General features: G+C 42.1%; 1 protein-coding gene across 1 annotated transcript in view; it reads right to left on the reverse strand.

Moving 5' to 3' along the window:
• Positions 1 to 22,440, reverse strand: part of NSF (N-ethylmaleimide sensitive factor, vesicle fusing ATPase) — a 166,997-nt gene that overhangs the window by 31,245 nt on the left and 113,312 nt on the right. The window contains exons 5-8 of the mRNA XM_082271580.1: positions 16,856 to 17,022; positions 11,354 to 11,461; positions 9,298 to 9,373; positions 6,303 to 6,458 (exon numbers count right to left, since the gene is read on the reverse strand). Coding sequence (XP_082127706.1) covers positions 6,303 to 6,458; positions 9,298 to 9,373; positions 11,354 to 11,461; positions 16,856 to 17,022 — 507 coding nt within the window. The remainder of the gene's footprint in view (positions 1 to 6,302; positions 6,459 to 9,297; positions 9,374 to 11,353; positions 11,462 to 16,855; positions 17,023 to 22,440) is intronic.

Consider the following 22,440-nt stretch of genomic DNA (forward strand, 5'->3'; position numbering starts at 1 on the left):
GAGCTCACAGAGGACATTACAAGGAAACCGTAAAACACAGTAGGAAAGGATTTCATGAAAGACTGATTACAGGACCATTAGGTAGTGGATGTGTATGAATTATTTTAGAAGAAGAAGAATATTGTTTAGTGTCAACTTTTTGTAGGTTCGGATAGGTTATATAAGGATCTGTATTCCTGCTGGAAAGATTCACATGCTCGGTTTGTCTTTTTGACCATTGTCACTGAAACAGAAAGAGATGGGAAATCCAGAAGAGAAGGGAAGGGTAAATCTTCCAATGCAGATACCGGTCAGGATCTAAAACAGGATTTTTTGGCACACTGGAGAGATTTCCCCTTACTTCCTATTGCGCCTCTAAGGCAGGAAGTGAAGGGAGGTTTGTCAAATGGGTAGCAGATAGCAAGACAAAAAAATGTTTTTTTGCCATTCTGTACTATGTAACTGGAAAGAAAAAAGTTTTGCACTATGATTTCTGTATCTATATTTTCCCATAGGAAATGCTAATATATGAATGTAGCGTCTTGTGCTAGGTGCTCCTGTTATATGCAAGAACACTGCGTGAAACAGATAAACTGGTTTACCTATTTTTTTTTTTTTGTAGAATTCCTGCAATTTTCCCAAGCCTTGCTGAGCAACCCAGCTCTGTATTGTAGATTTTATCTCCTCCAGTGTGTTCCTTGTACATTGACACCTGTGCGCTAGGAAAAGGTCACAGTCCAGAAGAATTTGACTGGGATGACAGGCAGCTCCCTCTACCTAAACACACCTGTCAGCACAGCTTGGTAATAGAATGCTAGCAGTGGGCGTATTCCTTCTTATCAAAGTTCATCAAGCTGTGCAGACCTTTAAATATTTTGTTTAATGCGCATCAGTAATGAAAAGAATTATACAGAAATTATGTTGCATTAAAAGGGGGTTGTGTGTGGACGGATTCCTCTCCTTCTAAAAATAAAGTATCCCCTTACAAACTCCAGCTCGTACCATAATCTTGCCCCCCCACAACAATCCCAATTCCAAAAAAGTTGGAACGCTGTGTCAAATCTACATTAAACAGAATTAAATGATTTGCACATTTCTTAAACCCATATGTTTTCTATTGTAAATAAAATATCAAATCTTTAAAAATAAGAAAATATATCATTTTAAGAAAAAAAATGTAAAAAACTTAAAAGGTAATTTTTAAATTGATGGCAGCAACACATCTCACAAAAGTTGGGACAGAGCAACAAAAAGCTGGCAAAGTAAGTGGTACTCACAAGGAAGAAATGGAAGAGCATTTTGCAATGAATTAAACTAACTAATTGGCAACAGGTCGGTAACATGACTGGGTAAAAAAGGTAATCAGTGCTGCCTTTCAGTGTTGCATCATCAGTGAAGGAGAAAAATTACTTATGTGCAAATTTTATAACAGGAACGAATGAAAAAATTATTTTTAAAATGTTTGGTCTTTTTTTTTTTTTTGTTTGTTTAGCAAAAAATAATAAACTCAGCTGTGATTAAATACCACCAAAAAAGAGCTCGGCCTCAAAAAAAACGCTAACATTTTCATACGGGTACAGTGCTGCATGACCGCACAATTGTCATTCAAAGTGCGACAGCGCTGAAAGCTGAAAATTGGCCTGGGCAGGAAGGGGGTTAAAGTGCCCAGTAGGTAAGTGGTTAAAAGAAAAATGGATGCTACAATGTGGTAAACAGGGATGGGCTCAGGCGTGTTTGGATTGTAGCTCCAACCCACCTGAGCACAGTAAGGGCTTCCTGGCAGGATTGCTCAGGTAGGTTGGGACTAGGATCCAAACACGCCTGAGCCCATCCCTAGTGGTAAACACAGCCCTGTACCATTTTTTTTTTTTTTTGAGATGTGTTGCTGCCATTATTTCAAAATTACCTTATTTTTTCTTAAAAATGGTTCACTAAATGGGTTTCAAAATCTATTCGATAAATGGGTTCAAAAATCTATTCAAGATGGTACAGAACACCAGGCAAACTGCACAAAATTTACCCCACTGTCTCGCCTCTGTTGGAGGTGCAACCCAGAACCCGGCTCATTACTTCACATCAGGTGGGACTGCCCTCTCATAAAACCCTTCTGGAAATCGAACATCACAACCTATTCTCCGAACTACACTGAACAATATCTCCTACACCACACGTCCCTACCACAGTCAGTGTATAAAAGACCTCGATCTCTAGTTCTTTATCTAATTAACACAGCTAAACTGTGCATTCCCCTACACTGGAAATACAAAGCCCCTCCCTCTACAGTGGAATGGCTACAGCGTATTAGGTAAACTGCCGACATGGAGGACCTAGTGCATAAGACTAGAGAGACGCCCAACAAATTTTGTAAAACCTGGGCCTGTTGGCTACATTTTGCTGAATCAGCGGAATTCTCCAGGATAATAAACGATCAAAATTGTAACAGCCAATGGGAACTTGACCCGTGGGAATAGGGGATAAGGGTAAGGGAAGTTGGAATTGAATATAGAAAGGAAAATGGGACTTCCCCACCTCCCCTTTCCTAATTTCCTAATAAAGTAATGCACTTGGGGGCCAGAAACCAGAAAGCAAGCTACTCACTAGGGGGGGAACCTCTGGGTGAGTCTAGGATGGAAAGGGACCTGGGGGTACTGGTAGACAACAGGCTTGGAAGTGGCATGCAATGCCAAGCCGCTGCAAGCAAAGCCAACAGAATACTGGGTTGTATAAAAAAGGGGATTCACTCCAGAAATAAAGAGATTATTCTTCCACTCTACAAGACTCTGGTCCGGCCACATCTGGAGTATGCTGTCCAGTTCTGGGCACCGGTCCTCAGGAAGGATGTGCTGGAACTGGAGAAAGTCCAGAGAAGGGCAACAAAAATAATTAGGGGAATGGAGGACATCGGCTATGAGGAAAGACTACAAGCACTGAACCTATTCTCTCTGGAGAAGAGACGCTTGAGGGGGGATATGATATCAATGTACAAATACTGTACTGGCGACCCGAGCATAAGGAACAAACTATTTAGAGTAAGGGAATACAATAAGACACGTGGCCACTCACTAAAACTAGAGGAAAGGCGGTTTAACCTTAAAGTGCGTAAGGGGTTCTTCACTGTAAGAGCGGTAAGGATGTGGAATTCTCTTCCGCAAGCAGTCGTATCAGCGGGGGCATTGATAGTTTCAAAAAACTATTGGATGGACACCTTAAAGACCACAACATACAGGGGTATACAATGTACGGTTAAAAGCAAACACACACACATAGGTTGAACTGGATGGACTTGTGTCTTTTTTCAGCCTCACTAACTATGTAACTATGTAACTATGTAACTAATTCGGTATCTGCTTCCTTCCAACCATTTTTTTTTTCTATCTCCTATATAGCTCGGGCCCCACCATGTTTACCCTTAGAAAACCCGCACATTACCCACAAATTCTAGGCACCAGACACACTACTTACCAGGCCTTATCCAATTGCCCTCTTCTGACATATCCCCTCCCCTTCTTCCTCCCCCCTCCCCATACTTCCTCCCTCCCTACATTATAGGGATCTAGTGTGTTTCAGACAACCTACTACATACTCTTAACTACGGTATACATTGTTTAAGTTGCATACAAATTAAAAATTCTTGACGTACATCTCATGACCAGTTTGCCAACGTATTTACTGTACAGTTCCTGTTTGTTTTAAATGGATAGATATGTTTGTCCCTCGTGTATTATTTGTAACGGATGGAACTTTGTCCAGCTCACCGGTATTTGTTGATGCTAAAATTTTTTTTGTTTCCAGATCTTGCCTTTAAGACTGTATTTCCTAAAACCCGAATAAAACGCTTTAAAACAAAAAAAAAAACAAAAAACACTTTCCCAGTTTAAATATTATGTTTTCCATTTTCTATTATGAATAAAACCTGGGTTTAGGAGAGTTGCAAATCATTGTATTGTTTTTAAGCCGATTTTACACAGCGTCCCAACTTCTTTGGAATTGGTGTTGTAATAAGCCACTTACAAGCGTATTGCCACTGCAGTCTGAACTCTTATCCCTCATGCTTGTTCCAGTCCACCAGCTAATTAGACAGTGAAGGCTCTGGACTCTGAAGACTGCACTGGTGAAGTGTAAGAGTGGGGAAGGGAAGGAATTTTTATTTCTGTGTTGCAATCAGTAAAAACCCAGCAGGGGTTTGAATGCTTCCCTACTCTATCCAAAACTATAAAATAAACATTTTGGTTTGCCAAGTTATGGTGGCTCCCATAATTCTGTCCTCACAAGGATCACAAGCTATAAAGGAAACCTATGCTGAGAGAAAAACACAACTAATGCTGATAACCCTCTGAAAATGCTAGCTGCTTGGCTGTCTCTAGCATGCGTGCTTTCAGACCTGAACTAAAACATGTAGCCAAATATTTTGAGGTACATGAGGATCTCCTGATCCCCATTCCCTCAGCCTCCAGAGTAGTCATTTTCTTATTATGAGGATATTATAAGGCAGAGGCGTAACTAGAACCTTCAGGGCCCCGGTGCAGGAAACCATGAAGGGCCCCCTGGACCCCTGGCCGGGGCCCTTCCCTTCAAGCCTGGGACTCTTCCCACTGATCCTGGGGCCCTTTACTCTCGTTGCGGGACCCTTTCACAAGTTCTGCAGTGGGCCACCTTCCTGCGATGTTGGGGCCTCCCCACAGTGGCGGAATGCCAGGGCCCGGTTGCAAGTGTGACCTTTACGATCCTGGAAGTTCACCCACTGGTGTCAGTTGTTTTTATTTTTTTGGTATTTTAATTGTATTATTTTTTATCATTTTATTTTATTTTTTTACAATGTCACTGACTATGACTCTGTCCATTGAGAAAAGGAAGGAGCTGGCTGGTAAATTACCTATTTACCGACCCCTTCCTGGTTCTCTAATGTGACACATCCCCTGCAGCAGCCGGCAGGAGAGGGTAGGGAGCACAGTAGGGGGGGGGGGCAGCACAGTGGGGGGGGGGGGGAAGCTCAGCAGGGGGGGCAGCACAGTAGGGGGGGGGGGACCAGGGGAGCACACAGGGGCCCAGAGACAGCAGAATACAAGTGAACTGGATGGATAGGAGGAGGGGCGGGGGCAGCATACAGAGGAACCAATCTCCTCCATTTTCCCCCTGCAGCTACAGGAGGAAAAAGGAGGGCAGTGATTTCTCTACATGCGGCCCCTGCTGCCCCTCCTATCCAGGTGTACAGGGGAGCCGCACAGGGCCCCCTGGAGCATGGGGCCTGGTTGCGACCGCAACCCCTGTAGTTACGCCCCTGTTATAAGGAGTGGTTATTACCATAGCTGAAGTGTAGTGTGGGTCCATAGCTGTGGAGAGACATGAGGGGTGAAAAGCTTCTGGACAGCTCCCTTATTTAATGACACAATAAAGCCCTTCTAGCTTTACTGAGCCTGCTACTATGGTGGCAATTGCAGACACATTGTTACACGTATACTGCAAGGTGCATTTAGGTACAACTGTTAATAATCAGATTACTGCGAAGATATTTTGTAGTGCAGCTTGGAAAAAAGGAACAAATAGATGACTGGCTAGTCTAAAGAAAATGTACACTTTTCCTCCAGTTAACTTCCACAGCCCCATAATATATGGGCAATATTCTAAAAGGAATTTGGATATTTGGAGGTGACTGCCTGTATCTGCCTGAGGTACAGGCAGGCAGCATACTGAGTGCTTGCAAGATCCAAGGCATTGCATTTACGATCTGCTGATAGTGGGCGCAATGCTTTAAAGGCTGCAATGTAAACATTTGTACCTTCAAAAAGATGTGCATTTATTATTATTTTTTTAAATTTTACAACAGTTGAACTTATCTTGAATACATACGCAAGTACATTTATTTTTAAACCAGAATTAATGAAGGTCTGACTCAGCCCACAAAAATCTACCTAAAATATCACTTCAGGGTGGAATTGCACTTTACAAATTCCCCACTAAGGGCCAGCAGGAGCACTGGTGTGGCTTAGACTTTTCATGAAATGCAGCAAAAAGAAAAGGGACCAAATCATTTACTTGTGTATTGCTATATAAAAACATTATTTCAGGCCCAACCTGAGAAAATGCAGGTTCTTTCTAAATTTGTTTCCCAATCAGCACTGTCATATTGCAATCCTATTTGTCCCTGTATGGTTAGCAACGCACTGCTATGTGATCTTTTCTTTGTTTCACAATTTGTAATGAAGATTCTATAACTTTATCTTCCACACAGCAAGTGAAAAGATACAGCAACAAATATCATATACAATAACCCTATTCCGCATATAATATTCCCATTCATAAGTCTCCCCATCTAAAAGACTTACCTATTTGCTCTACAATCTCTGGAGGGAAGACTCTTGAAGCAAAGGCTCTCCTGAAAATATCTGAGAACTCCTTGTCCAGACCACCAATGCCCATCTTCTCAAAGTTCCAGTCGGGGTTGATTATGGACTGACGATCTTGCTTGGTTTTTGCTTTACCTGAATTTAGAGGCAAGTCAAGCAGTCAGGACAGCAGTTTCATTCACAATAATTAGAGAGTAAAACTGCTCTGTCACTAACGCCCCCCCCCCCTTTTTCTCTCCTCTTCTCACTCTTTCTCCTTCTACCTCTTCTTCTCTCACCTCTCTCTGATCTATGAAAATTATAGGGCACTGGAGAGTTCCAGTAGTTCGTACATGCCGGCTTGATTCATGTTCTACACTCTTTTTTTCATGTTTTTTCCTTTGGATAACTTGCATATATTCAATTCCATTTGAGACTGTCTATTGTTACCATTTGAGTCATGCTGTTTGAGTTCTGTGACTACTGTATTGGAATTTATCCTCTGCTTTTGTCTAAATAAACAAATTAAAATAAAAAAAAAACACTGTCAAAAACTGGAGAAAGGATTTTATTTAAAAAGAGATTCTAGATCCCCATTAGCACAGCTATATAATAAAAAGATGAACTTGCCGGATCTGTCTTTTTAGCTTTTTTCTTTAATCTTCAGGCCTGTGTAATAGCTCTGTTCTTTTACAGACTTCTCATTGGTCTCTGCTGCCCTCTATCAGCTAAAGTAATGACTGCTAATGAATACCTAAACTGGAGCAGATTTGTTGCTCGTCTGTTCTCTTTTGGCTAAATTCTTTCAATGTCAAAATTATTTTTTAACTACAAGCAATGGTGATGTGTGTCTAGGCACGTACTTGCATATTGATACATATTAGCCCACATGTAAGAAAGCATATGTAATCAACTACTCCCTTAACCTGCATTAGAAAGGGGCAATACTATATGGATATACAAGGCATACACAAATGCACTAAATTGTACCCGTTGAAAAAAAACTATAAAATGTTGCAGGAGCAAAGACAGCACAACAGGATAGAGGTGTACCTGCAAAACCTGCCTTTAAAAAAATGCTGTGAACCGCCACCGCTTATTAAGTGGTTAAAGAGCTTTCAGTTATGACAATGTGATAAATATTACTTAGCAGCTTCTAATGGTTCTGTTAATTGCTGCTAATCAATCCGTGAGGTACACAGGCTGAATAATGCAAACCAGAGCATCCAATCAGATTTTAAAATGTCCTTTTTATTTTCAACAGATCAGAAGATGAATGCCATTACATCATTAGGTGATAATGGCAAATCAGACAACTTCTGTTTCTTCTATCCTTTACTGCAATACATCAGCTTTTAGTGTCAGGGGCACCTGGTTTAAAGAGCAATGTCCTACCATAAACGTTTCCCTTCACACTACCTTTCCATTATATTGGATAGATAGTGGAATCAAACCGCGCTGACTCTGTGGTCAATAAAAGCTGCCAGCACTTCAACTTGACATAAGCAGTGGTCATCAAACATAGATAAAATAAGTGCAGCGCTAAAAAGGCATGTACATAAAATCATAAATCACCTTCAAATGAATGAAGTAAAAAATTGAATAAAATAATGTTACAACTAAACCTCATAAAAAGAGTTGAAATCTTTGTGAGAAAATGTCCATATAGAATTGCAGAAACAGAGTCCCAAGTGAAAAGGTGACTTTGAAACAGATACTGGTGATAATTGTGATAGAATCCAACACCAACAAGGTAATACAAATGCGCTCACCAGAAGTAATGAACCCAAAATTCCGTAAATTTGGACCCAAAATTGGCAATTCTATGATTATATCCTATTGGATGAAACGCGTCAGAACCTTATTCTGCCATCTCCTCACTACATGCGTTGCCTTACATGATGACTTTGTAAGTGTGTTTCTCTTTTTTTTTAATAAATTTTGAGAAACAGTTTTACGCTATCTTTGCACCGTTTGGCCATTTTCAAGTATACATCATCCGTTGGGAAGTCCGGGCGTTCCATTGCTGACCACCCTATCCATCCTGGCATGTACATTGGGCAACGGTATGCTGAGAGAGAGGACGTATTACCATAACCTGCTTTAATGACCCATATTCTATACGGAATTTTGGGTTCATTACTTCTGGTGAGCGCATTTGTATTACCTTGTTGGTGTTGGATTCTATCACAATTATCACCAGTATCTGTTTCAAAGTCACCTTTTCACTTGGGACTCTGTTTCTGCAATTCTATATGGACATTTCTATATGGACATTTTCTCACAAAGATTTCAACTCTTTTTATGAGGTTTAGTTGTAAAATTATTTTATTCAATTTTTTACTTCCTTCATTTGAAGGTGATTTATGATTTTATGTACATACCTTTTTAGCGCTGCACTTATTTTATCTATGTTTGATTTCCATTATATTGGTTGAACTAGACAGAATTGTTTCTTTTTTCAACCTATGTAACAGACTATGTAACACTCCTAGCGACCACTACACTAACCCCAATGCTGAGCCTCACCATAAATCCCAGGGTCTAACTGTCAAAGCCTTTTTTGCTTCTTATTTATATACAGCACTTACATATACAGAGCTATTGAAAATCAGTGCCACTGAGAGCTTTCATTCTAATGTATTTACAGACATACCAAGGCCAACTTTGTGTCAACCCCAGCGCAGAGCCTTCCCAGAAACTAAGCCTCCCTATAACCCTCGGTGGTGGAGTAAACACCACTGTGGAGCCCTCTTTAAAACACCAGCCCCTTTAGGTAACTTCAGTGACCACCGTCTCTATAACCCCCAATGTTAAGCCTCCAGGCAACCATAACACTAATCTGCCCTGTACTCACTAACCCTCCTTTATGTCAAATTAACCTCTGACTGTTCGAGGATTCAATGCAACAAAGACTATCCGTTTCGGAATAAAATATATTGGCATGGAAGTCTTAGCACCAAAATTTCTCATTTTGCAACATAGTATAACTCACCTGTGAGATTTAAGGAGGAGTTTTCTGCCTTTTCAAACACCACCTGGCTGTTTCCCACCACCAGACCCGCTTCAATCTGCAGAAGAAAAAGTAGATCAAGTTTTACAAACAGAGAAATGATATGCTATGTCTTATCTTATATGCTATGTCATTGTGTTGTGTGATGGTTGTGGTTAAGGGTCTTTTTTATGCTTATTTATATACTGTATACACATACAGAACTTCCAATCTACTGACACGCCAACTTGGGTGGAAGTCAACCTACTAGTATAGGTGTGTGTAGACTGTGCAAAACATATGGGAAGGAACTAAAGAGACAAGCCAATAGGTACAAGGCCATAGGTAAAACAAGGCTCCCCATTTTTTCAAAAATTTGCTGAAAGCCACACTGCCTGTCCACAGCAGTCTACAGTTATCTCCAGCAAACAATGGAAGTTACTAAAATGCAGAACTGACATCCTGCTTCTATTTCTATGCTGCTGACCTAAAGCTAGCCATACGCTGTTACATGTTACTGTCAGCGGCCTGAAGGAAAAAAAAGAAAAAAAAAAAGAAAAAAAAAGGAGATTTCTCTATCCACAAACAAGGTGGATGGAGGAATTCTACCACCACCCACCCCCGCTGGGACATTGTCTTTTGACAGAAGCAGTCAGACTACACTGATCAGCAGCTGCAGCCACTGATCAATGTAAAATTTTCCAACAATCAGTGTATGGCCCGCTTTAGAAGGGTGTAGGGGAAAAAGATAGATAGTAACTGGTAAGGATGGGATCAGGAGTGTTCAATTCCTAGTCCCAACCCACCTGAGCAAACCCGCCGGGAAGCCATCACTGCACATCGGCAATCATAGGCAGTGAGGCATTTCCCGGCCCGCAGCTGAACATACCCATGCTGCTCATTATTGGCGTTGCGCACTGACGGCTTACTGGAGGAATTGTTTAGGTGGATTAGGACTAGGATCCTAACATGCCTGAGCTCATTCCTAGTGACTGGTAATTTGCTTCTCCTTTTTGTCAAAAGTAGTACAGAAGAATGAAAGGGTAAACCCGTTTGATACAGAGAACCAGAACTGATCTATATTCAGACACATTCACAAAAGACTCAGCCTTTCTCAACCTTTTTAAAAGCAGGAACCCCTTGAAATAACTTTTAGGTCTACTAATTACATCTACAGCTCATGAGACATTAGGCTTCATGTACGCCGGACGTTTTAAAAAGTCCCTTGAATGCTGGAATTTAAAGGATGTTTAAAACGTCCGTTGTGTCACGTTTGCACCTGCGTTTAGCGGGCGTTTGCATTTAGAACTGTTTCTAGAGGTCAAAAAATAATTTTCCTTTAAATAGGAAAAACACAAGCGCTAAACGCGGGTCATCGCTTTCGGTCACGTTTTTGCGTTTGAAACGCCGGGAAACACACGTTCAAACGCAAATAATTGCTTTCCAAAAAACGTCACGAACTCAACTGCCTGCAAATGACTGTAAACGACCCTGTGTACATGGACAGATAAGATAACATGGAGGTGGGTTCAGGGGCTTCTGAGAAAAAACGCCCAACTGCTCCTAAACGGCCGTTTACAAGTTGCAGTGTACATGGACTCTAGTGTTAACAGTATTATAACAATAAATATAAAAAATTAGACATGTGTCAAATTAGACATTTTTTTTTGCATAAAGTTTTTAACTTACACAAGGCTGCCCTGTACATTTATTTACAGAAAAAAAATCACGAGGATATTTTCTGTATAATGAAATGTATTATTTTCAGTAATAATGATATAATGGTGATCAGTGAGAGGAGTGCTTCTGTTACATTGATGGTAATAGGAAGAATTCTCCCCTTATGGATAGCTGAAAAGATAACTGGTGCTAGTGGAAACCCTGGTGGGAAAGGCTGTAGTAGATGTTTTCTGCATTGGCTACTGCACAATTATAGAAAAGAAACTGACAGATTTTTAACAAGGAAATTGCATTAAAAAATGCTGGGTAGGAAAAACAACATTACAAAAAAAATCATTAAAGAAGGTTTTAGATGATAAAAATCTAAATAAAATCTTACCTTCTGTTTCTTGCCAGAAGGCTGCTCTCCCCTCAGGATGCATGGGTCCATTGCTTCAATATCCTTTACAACCAGCCCAAAAAGTTTATCATTGAAACTGAACACCAGCTGCAGACAAGGAACAAAGCAGATGTTTGCAGATGAAAGACCAGGGAAAGCCAAGGTATAAAGCAGGGATCCTCAAACTACGGCCCTCCAGCTGTTGCAGAACTACACATCCCATGAGACAATGAAAACCTCTGACATTCACAGACATGATTAGGAATGATGGGAATTGTAGTTCCTGAACAACTGGAGGGCCATAGTTTGAAGACCCCTGTTATAAAGTATGTCAAATAGAATTTGCAAAATGACAGAGGGAAAAAGTGCAGCAGGCTAAGTAACATCGTATTGGTATCATCTATAGGGGATTGAATACTGAGCACTAAACTGGTTCCATAAAAAGTTAACAAGGACAATCTCTAATAATCTGAATCTTCACTCATTAACGGTTTTAAAAGTATAGCCCTACTCAAAAAGGATACTTTTTTATTAATGACTTTGGCAGAACTTTGCAGAGGGGCAGCATATAAACTGCAACCGGTACGAAAAAAAACCCGCCTCCTCCTGGCTCCCGCACGAAAAAGGTCCCAGCCGGCTTGCACTACACTTTTAGTATAGTGCCAGTCTTATGGGGCAAATTGGGCCGGAGGACAGGGTCCAGGAGGCAAGTCAGTCTGGCACCCACATAAAGCAGTCACACTGCTACCTGCCGGTATGAGAATACTGGCTGGTGAGTACATTCGGACAGACTAGACTGCAGGCTGCCGACCACACTTAATACAACTGGCCTGACGGCCGCCAATGCTAGTGAGTGTGGCACTGCAGCCTAAAGCTCCGCTTAATCTCCTCCACCCCCAGGTATGGCCGGCATCATGTCAATAATATAATTTATTTTCTTTAAACATCCTTGTCCTTGAGCGAGCATACTGAATTGCATCTTATACAATTAAGACTTTTAATTGTATATGACAATAATATTTTGGACCTGCTCACCTTCTATGTACCATCACAATATGTCACTGGATTAGTAAGATTACTCCTTTCTTTTAGGATATTTGGAATTGTGTTTGCTGCCATTGATTATATCACTTATTTATATAATGACTCTAAACTTCCCAGTCATTATACAAATTAAGTGAAATAATCCTATAATTACAATCAGTGGCAGCAAACACAAGTCCAAATTTCTTAAAATAAAGGAGTAATCTTACTAATCCCGTGACGTGTGGCTGTACTAATGGGCACTGATAAGGCTGTACTAATGGCCAATAATGAGGTGGCACTAATAAGCTGCACTGATGGGGCAGCACTGATATGATGGACCGATGGGCACTGATATACGCTAATTGGCTGCACTGATGGGCACTAATATGCTGCTCTGATGGCCACTGATGAGGCAGCAGTGGTGCGTACTGATAAACTGCACTGATGGGCACTAATGAGACAGCAATGATAAGGCAGCATTGATATGCTGCACTGATGGACACTGATGAGGCTCCACTGATGGGCATGAGGCAGCACTGATAAGCTTCACTGATGGGGCTGCACTGATATGCTGCCCTAATGGGCACTGATATGTTTCACTGATGGGCACACTGATGGCCACTGATGAGGCTGCCCTGAATGCCTCTGAGATGGCACTGATAAGCTGCATTGATAAGGCAGCACTGATATGATTAACTGGTGGCCACTGATGGGGCTGTACTGGTGGCCTCTGATGAGGCCGCACTGATATGCTGCACTGATGCGCAGTAATGGAGGTTGCACTGATGGGCGCCGATGAGGCTGAACTTATGGGCACTGAGAGACTGGTTGTGGTCTGTGGTTTACAGATGACAGGGCGGGTCATAAACAGAAAGGGGGGTGGCCTTTGCAGGAAGGGGTGGGTCATATTTAAATTAGGGGGTGCCCAAGTTTATTCAGGCCTAGGGCAGCACAAAAAAAATACACCACTGGACTTGTATTCACTCCAAAAATGTCAGACTGTAAGGCCGTCCCTATCTCTTGATAAAAAGACCCTCATAAAACTGTCACATAACCATGTTACAGTTATGATTACATGAAAGAAAACTAAAGGCTTTAATAAATGACAGTTTTCTCTTTGTCCAGTATCCTAGAGAGTGTCAAAAGTCCATACAAAAGTGGCTTCACATTTATAATTAGATAGTTATATAGTTCGTCTGGTTGATATCCTTGTGATGTCAATCCGCCAAACATTTTATTCACCGCATGCCCACTGTCAGTCACAGCCTGAAGTCATGCCCATCTAATGCGTTTCGCCTGGATAGAGTTTAATCATTGACAGGGTGTTAGTTATCAGCTGTGACCTCACCATGGGGGGCCTCCCAGCCTGACATGAAGCTGACATTTCTGCTGCGACAGGAATAGAAAACAAGTGAATAGTATTGGGGGTAGTCTATGGAGCTACTTAAAGTGTGGGTGGTTGCCGCCATCCCTAGATAATAGAACAAGATTATATTGATTCCTCAAACCAAAAGAAGATGGGATTGTGTAGGCAAAAGATTGACTTTAAAACAAAATATATTTATTATACATAAATAAACAAAATCAAACAGTGTTGTTGAGCTTGTAACAAACAATTGCGGTATAAACCGCTGGATTTCACATTTTACTTGAATAGAACAGGTGATTCCGTTGATTAGACTGTGTAGACATCCGGAAAGGATGTGAGTGCAAACAGACAGTTCCGACACGTTTCGGCTATAGGACATTTTTAGCCTTTTTCAAGGTATCACCAAATTTTCTTGTGGTGCTGGAGCTGAGAGATGGTGCTCATTCCCCCACTGCACCCCATTGTATTGCAGCGTGATCCTAATGCTGGTGTCGGCTTTTAGAACTGAGATAAGTTGAAGGGGTCTGGAGGCTTAACGGATATGGTGTGGTGTATAGATGCCAGTCAGGATGGAGCGGGGATCCAGGGGTTAAATATCTGCTGGCCTATTGTTGGCTTGGGTGGCCACTTGTGAAGATCGCTTGGATATCACGGGGTCCAAATTCACTTGGGCAGAAGGCCGCTTGTATCTAGTGAGAATTAGGGTATCCACTAGGGGTCCCTGTGTGGACCTGACATCTGTCAGCCATTGCGTAGGCAGGACAAATAATTAAAAACAGATGATCCACCTACGGAAGATATAAAAAGTACAGGAAAAAGTGCAAACATTTCCTCCGTGTACTTCCTAAACACAACCGCTGTACTTCCTAAACACAACCGCTGAAAAAGGGAAGCCAGAAGAGGTTCCAGGAACCCCAGATGCCATGAAAGATTTCCCAAGAAGAAGAGGGCCTGGGGGTTATATTTCTGCACTGGCCAGCAAAATGTTTTTGTCTGGGGGCCAACATAATGCTTTGTACATATAGACATTAAAAAGCAAAGCTTTAGGAATTCCAATATGAAATGGATGACAGGAAACAGGATTGATCTGTACTGATGCAACCACTATACAGTACATTTGCTCAAACTGCAGAAACAAAGATACAGTTGTGCTCATAAGTTTACATACCCTGGCAAAATGTATGATTTCTTGGCCATTTTTCTGAGAATATGAATGATAAAACAAACTTTTTTTTCACTCATGGTTAGTGTTTGGCTGAAGCCCATTATTATCAATCAACTGTGTTTACTCTTTTTAAATCATAATGACAACAGAAACTACCCAAATTACCCTGATCAAAGGTTTAAAAACCCCAGTTCCTAATACCGTGTATTGCCCGCTTTAAAGCGGAGTTCCACCTAAAAAAACAAAAAAATACATAAAATTACCCCCGGGACAGTCAGGGCTAGTGCATTCCACAATGGATAGCCTCTGAACTGTTCCGGGTTGCACTTACCAGCAAGAAGAAATACTTACCTTGAAAATGTCTTCTCCAGCGCTGCCATCTCAGGTGTGGGCACTTGAAGCCAACGCGATCCTCTTCTGCGTCCTCTTCAGTCCCACGATGCACTGCGCCGGCCCCGCCGTCACTTCCTGGTCTGCAGCGTCGTCCCTGCACAGCTTCTGGGCATGCCCAGAAGCTGTTTAGCAGGGTATGACGGCGCCTGCACCGGAACTGACGTCGGGGCCGGTGCAGGCGCATTGATTCCTGGGAGCGATGACGTTCAGCTCCCAGGAATCATTGCAAGCCAGGAAGTGACGACTCGCCGTGGCTGCCGAGGGGAGGAAGAGGAAGTAAGGTAAGTATATTATCTTCTAAACTTCTTAAAATTGCGATTATCAATTTGTTTTTCTGGTGACCCGGACCAAGAAGATGGAACGAACTTTCATTTTCGGGTGGAACTCCGCTTTAACATCAATGAAAGCTTGAAGTCTTTTGTGGTATTTGTGGATGAGGCTCTTTATCTTCTCAGATGGTAAAGCTGCCCATTCTTCCTGGCAAAAAGCCTCCAGTTTCGGTAAATTCTTGGGCTGTCTTGCATGAACTACATGTTTGAGATCTCCCCAGAGTGGCTCAATGATATTGAGGTCAGGAGACTGAGATGGCCACTCCAGAACCTTCACTTTATTCTGCTGTAGCCAATGACAGGTCGACTTGGCCTTGTGTTTAGGATCATTGTCATGTTGAAATGTCCAAGTACGTCCCATGCGCAGCTTTCGAGCTGATGAATGCAAATTTTCCTCCAGTCTTTTTTGATTACCGACTGCATTCATCTTGCCATCAATTCTGACCACATTTCCTGTGCCTTTGAAGCAGTTGTGGGAGAAACCGTAGTTGGCCTACCTGACTGTGGTTTGGTTTCAACAGAACCCCTCATTTTCCACTTCTTGATTAGAGTTTGAACACTGCTGATTGGCATTCTCAATTCCTTGAATATCTTTTTATATCCCCTTCCTGTTTTATACAGTTCAACTACCTTTTCCCGCAGATCCTTTGACAATTATTTTGCTTTCCCCATAACTCAGAATCCAGAAACATCAGTGCAGTACTGGATGAAAGATGCAAGGGTCTGTCAGGAGTCCAGAAACTCATTGACCTTTTATACACACACAATAATTACAAGCAAACAGACACAATAATTACAAGCAAACAGACACAATAATTACAAGCAAACAGATCATAGGTGAGGATGATTACCTTTAAAAGCCATTCAAACCCCTTTGTGTCAACTTGTGTGCGTGTTATCAAGCCAAAATCACCAGGGTATGTAAGCTTTTGATCAGGGTCATTTGGGTAGTTTCTATTGTCATTATGATTTAATTGAGTTGATTGATAATAAGTTGATGAAATGATTGATAATAAATGGCTTCAGCCAAACACTAACCATGAGTGAAAGAAAAGTTTTTGTGTTATCATTCATATTCTCTGAAAAATGGCCAAGAAATCATAAATTCTGCCAGGGTATGTAAACTTATGAGCACAACTGTATCATAAAAGGGGTAATGACCACTCATAAGAGGAAAAATATTAAACAGTGGTTTGGTGGTAGTCTGCGAACAGCTGTACCTGCTGCCCGACAGAGAAAGCCTGGTTATTAAACTGTTGGATGTACTCTCCAGCCATCCTGTCTGTGTCATAAGGGTTGGAGTCCACACTCTTCTTCTGAAGGAAGTCGATCTCGATGGTCATGGTTCCAATGCATTGTTTGGTCTTGTCGAAGTTATACAATCCAACTGCAAAGAGACAAAACATGGAACCATCAGTATGGATACGTGTACACCACAGGAGGGGTGACAATTGTTGCTGGATTTTCAAAATATTTTCATTTTAAAGAATACACAGAGCTGATAAATAAACTGATCTGATGCAATTGCAGTTTCTGTATGAGCCTAGATCATACCTAGATCTGTATATTAGGTATAAAATCGGACAGGCTCTTGCACTACACAGTTGATGAAAGATCTAAAAGAAACTGTACAATAAAAAAGAAACTGTACAATAAAATTGTATAGTGCATGGTCTGCTTGAAAGCAATCATCAGCTAAAATGGTAATGTATAATCCCTCAGAGGAAGTTGTGTGTCATCACTTACCCCATTCCCATTGGTGACCCTGAAAAGTAGTGGAATACAGTTTTTTGTTACTTTATCTGTCTTTTGTACACAGACCTTGTTTGTAGCTTTGTTTTGAATATTTTTTATGTTATTTTTTTTAGAAAACTCAACTTTAAAAATTTTATAAAATAGAAATAAAAAAAAATAAAAAAAAATAGAATATCATTAAAAAGTTAATTTATTTCAGTAATTCAATTCAAAAAGTGAAACTCACATTTTACATAGATGCTACACAGACTGATATATTTCAAGCATTTCTTCTTTTAATTTTGATGACCATGGCATACAGCTAGTGAAAACCCATAATTCAGTATTTTAGAAAATGTGAATATTACACAAGACCAAAAAAAAAAAAAAAGGATTTTTAATACAGACTTACTGAATAGCATGTCCATGTACAGTATAGTATGCACTCAATACTTGGTTGGGGCTCCTTTTGCATAAATTACTGCATCAATGCGGCATGGCATGGAGGCAATGCTGAGGTGTTATGGAAGCTCAGGTTACTTTGATAGTGGCCTTCAGCTTGTCTGCATTGTAAGGTCTGGTGTCTCATCTTCCTTTTGACCTTACCCTATAGATTCCCTATGGGGTTTGGGTCAGGCAAGTTTGCTGGCCAATCAAGCACACCGATACCATTATCACTAAATAGGTATTCGTACTTTTGGCAGTATGGGCAGGTGCCAAGTCCTGCTGGAAAATTAACCACTTGCCTACTGTGCACTTAAACACCCTTCCCATCCAGGCCAATTTTCAGCTTTCAGTGCTGTCACACTTTGACTGACAATTGCGCGGTCATGCTGCACTGTACCCATATGAAATTTTTATCATTTTTTTCACACAAATAGAGCTTTCTTTTGGTGGTATGTAATCATCTCTGGGTTTTTTATTTTTTACAAAAAAAAAAAGAATAAAGACAGAAAATTTTGAAAAAAAAAAAAAAAAAAAAGTTTCTTACTTTCTGCGAGTAAATTTTGAAAATAAATTTTTCTCCTTCACTGATGTGCGCTGATGAGGCGGCACTGATGGGCACTGATAGGCTGCACTGATGGGCACTGATGAGGTGGCACTTATGGGCACTGATGAGGTGGCACTTATGGGCACTGATGAGGAGGTACTAATATGACGCACTGATGAGCACTGATAGGCGGCATTGATAGGCGGCACTGATGAGCACTGATAGGCGGCACTGCTGGGCACTGAGAGGCGGCACTGACGGGCGGCACTGACGGGCACTGGCGGATGGCACTGATGGGCACTGGCGGGTGGCACTGCTGAGCACTGATGAGCACTGATAGGCAGCACCATCAGTGCCCACACTCAGTGCCCATAGTGCTGCCAGTCAGTGCTCATCAGTGCCTAGATGAGCAGGCACTGATGGGCACTGACTGGCAGCACTATGGGCACCAATTGTGGGCATTGATGGGGGGCACTGATGGCGGGCACTCATGGGGGGGGCAATTTGTGTATTTTTTTACCTTTAGTAATCAGGGCACTGGTGATCAGTGCCCTGATTACATTGCTGTGTGTCCCCGGCGCTGTGAGGCTCCCCCTCCTTCCTCACACTGCAGGCTCTGTGTGAGGAAAGAGCGCCGGCGATGAGAGATGATCTCATATGTTTACATATGAGATCATCTCTCAATGGACGGCTTGATCACGTGGTGAATGGCCGCTGTGATTGGCCATTCACCACGATCTGTGATCAGCTGTGTCCAAGGGACACGGCCGACACAGATTCTCCCCGATGCGCGCTCGCGGGAGCGCGCGGGGAGAGTATTTCTGGGAGGCCGTTTAAAAACGGCCTCCCGAAAATTCAAGTCCGCGCTGCAGCCGTATATAGGCTGTAGCGCGGATGTGAGGTAGTTAAATCTGCATCTCCATAAAGCTGGTCAGCAGAGGGAAGCGTGAAGATTTTCCTGGTTGAGGGCTGCGCTGACTTTCGACTTGATAAAACAGTGGATCAACACCATTGGTCTTATGTAATATTCTAGTTTTCTGAGATACTGAAATTTGGGTTTTCCCTAGCTATAAGCAAGAATCATCAAAATTAAAAGAAAAATGCTTGAAATATATCACTCTGTGTGTAACACATCTATAATGCTTGAAATATATCACTCTGTGTGTAACACATCTATATAAAATATATGGGTTTCACTTTTTGAATTGAGTTACCTGTGGACTACAGAACACTTCCCCAATAATATGGATGAGTAGAGCAGGAGGTAATCTGTAGTTCTGTCCTAGGGTGACAACGCTGATCCCCTATAAATACAGCATAGTGTGTGTGTTTCCCCACCTAGGACAGGAAATATGTTACTGGCAGGATCACCAGGTATAAATATTGAGAAAAACGTCAGAAAAAATAATTTGAACAGGAACACAACCACTACATCTCAGGACTGTGACGCTGTAATATACTAAAGTTTTTCTCTTGAGTTTAGATAATGCTTTGGAATTCAGCTACACAAATCAGCTTGCTGTAATGGTTAAATAAAGACCACAGAAAGCCTGAAATAATACTTTTCCAGGTAAAATGGGATTTTTGACTTTACCTAAAATCCATTTCTCTGATGTTCATTGACAGACACAGCTCCTAATATTCTTAACCACTGGGTTATACTGCCCCCTACAGGAGTAGGACACAAGGCAGAAAAAAAAAAAAAAGTCTGGCTATGCCTATGGGCAGTCCTAGGGGGTATACTCCCTCTCTCGGTTATAGGTACTGAGTTTTGTTACAAGCAGTGTCAGAGAAAACACAACTCACAGAGGGGTGGGTGCTGTGTCCATCAATGAACATCAGAGAAATGGGTTTTACGGTAAGTCAAAACAAAAATCACATTTTTTTTTGTTCATTGACAGACACAGCTCCTGATCTTCATGACTATTGGGATGTCCCAAAGCAGTGTTAAACATGAGGGGTGGGAACAGCAAAAAATTCCCAAGGCTAAAAACTGTAGCCAACAGGGGCTCAACCAAAACAAATGGAGTCCACCTGAAAAAAACAATACACCCCCAAAGAGGACCAAGTCCTCTAAACAGCAGCCTGCAAAACCTTGCTGCCAAAAGAGGCATCCGCAGATGTTAACACATCCACTTTATAGAACTTTGTGAAAGTGTGCACCGACGACCAGGTGGCAACCTTGCAAACCTGCATCACTGACGCCTGATGACGGAAGGCCCAGGAGGCACTGAGCGCCCAAGTAAAGTGCACCTTGATAGGGAAAGGAGAAACCTGACCCCTTATGGAATAAGGCCTGAATCACTGTCTGTCTGATCCATCTGGGAATGGTTGCAGAGGAAGCGGACAACCCTGTCCGAGGCCCATCCGTAAGCACAAATAGTGAGTCTGACTTCCTAAAAGACTCCATAGCTGCCAGGTACACCCTAATTGCCCAAACCACACCCAAGGCGTGCAAGACGATCTCCTTAGGAAATATTAGAAAAATGGCACCTCCTATACGTAATTTATATAATATAACCGGCAGCTGCCTTCTATTTTTTGTGAAATCCCAAAAAACATTACAATACTTGTGACAAACTGAGGCACTACACAATACCAATTACAGTGTTATTTTAAAGTGCCAAATTGTAGCTTGACTTCCTGATGACGCCATTCTGGTGAAATGCATTGAGGTCCATAGCGGTGATACTTCCGGCTTCAACATTTCCAGTTCTTGGTGGAACGCAGTTGGAAGGCACGCCGGGTCTTGGAAGAACGGCGATAACTGCTGCATATAAAATGCTCTAGAAAGGGTGCCTCATTGGGCACAATAACATGGAAGTGCATTCTTAATATTTTTTATTGAATCTTGGATTGTTTAATAAACTGTACTGCACGATTATTCACCTATATGTTTTTTTCTGGGAATACTTTGGATCTGGAGCCTGGTTTAACAACTTAAATCCATGGTATATATACTTACCCAAACTATGAGTATTATGGAATGAGATAATTGGCTTGAAAATCGAGAGACCCAATTGGTAATTTATAATATATTAAAGCTGTGTGGGTCCTGGTGGTCTGAATACATCTGGTGGGTGGCCCCCTAATATTGAGGTGGAGGATTATCACTTATGAGCATGCGTGAGACGGGATTTTTCCAGCACATCAAGCACGGGGGTGTAGATGATACCCAATCACATCCAAAAAGCTATCACAGATAAACTGCAGCCCCTGATCAGCTGGTCCGCCAGCTCAGCAAAGGCGGGTGTCACGTCTTGGCTGGGAATTGATCTTGTGGTCTGGTGTGTTCTGGGTCGTTTCCCTGCTGACTGAGCCACTGGGTGATTCCTATTCTGGGCTTGATTCTCACTATCTCCTACCTTTTGGTATGAGACTCTTGCTCCACCCAGTGGCCAGCTGTAGTCAGTTACCTCGTCCCCCGACCTATATATACCCTTTTCTACTTCCTGCTAGTGCTTTTGCTTCCGGTTTGTCTGCTGTGTATGTTCTGCTCTCGTTGCTGACCTTGGCTTACCTTGACATCTCTTTGGATTACCCCTTTGGACTGTACCAGCTCTGGCTAACGAACATGGCTTGCTCCTGACTACTCTTCTGGACTTCGCTCCCTTGGGGTCTGGCTCCCAACCTACTCCAAACCATGAGTCTTTTCTTATTAGTTGTTCCCTAAGTTAGCTGGTTGCACTTTCATTTGTGGTCCCGATATTTCGGCTGCAGAACCCTATCCGCTTCTCCACCCGATACCGGGATAACAAGACTACTGGTCAGGAAACCGGAGGAGCGGTTGGGGTCTCTGGCAGGCCTAACAGCGGGGGGGGGCTGCTCCCCCTCCAGGTCGCGCCGCAACAGCTTAGCCCATTCAGTCAGAGTCTGCGACACCAGGGCAATGGTGAATATCGGCCTCAGTGATGAACCAGACATATTGCGGGCACAGCCTCCGCCTTTCTGTCAGCCAGGTCCTTAAAGGTCGTGGACTCTGCAACCGGAATCATGGTTGCCTTGTTTAATCTGGAAACCTGAGGGTTCACAACCGGTGGAACATTCCAGTTCTTAAGAAGGGACTCCTTATAGGGGTAT

The sequence above is a fragment of the Pelophylax lessonae genome (assembly GCF_965119305.1).
Source record: "Pelophylax lessonae genome assembly, chromosome: 11".
In the NCBI taxonomy this organism is placed as follows: domain Eukaryota; kingdom Metazoa; phylum Chordata; class Amphibia; order Anura; family Ranidae; genus Pelophylax; species Pelophylax lessonae.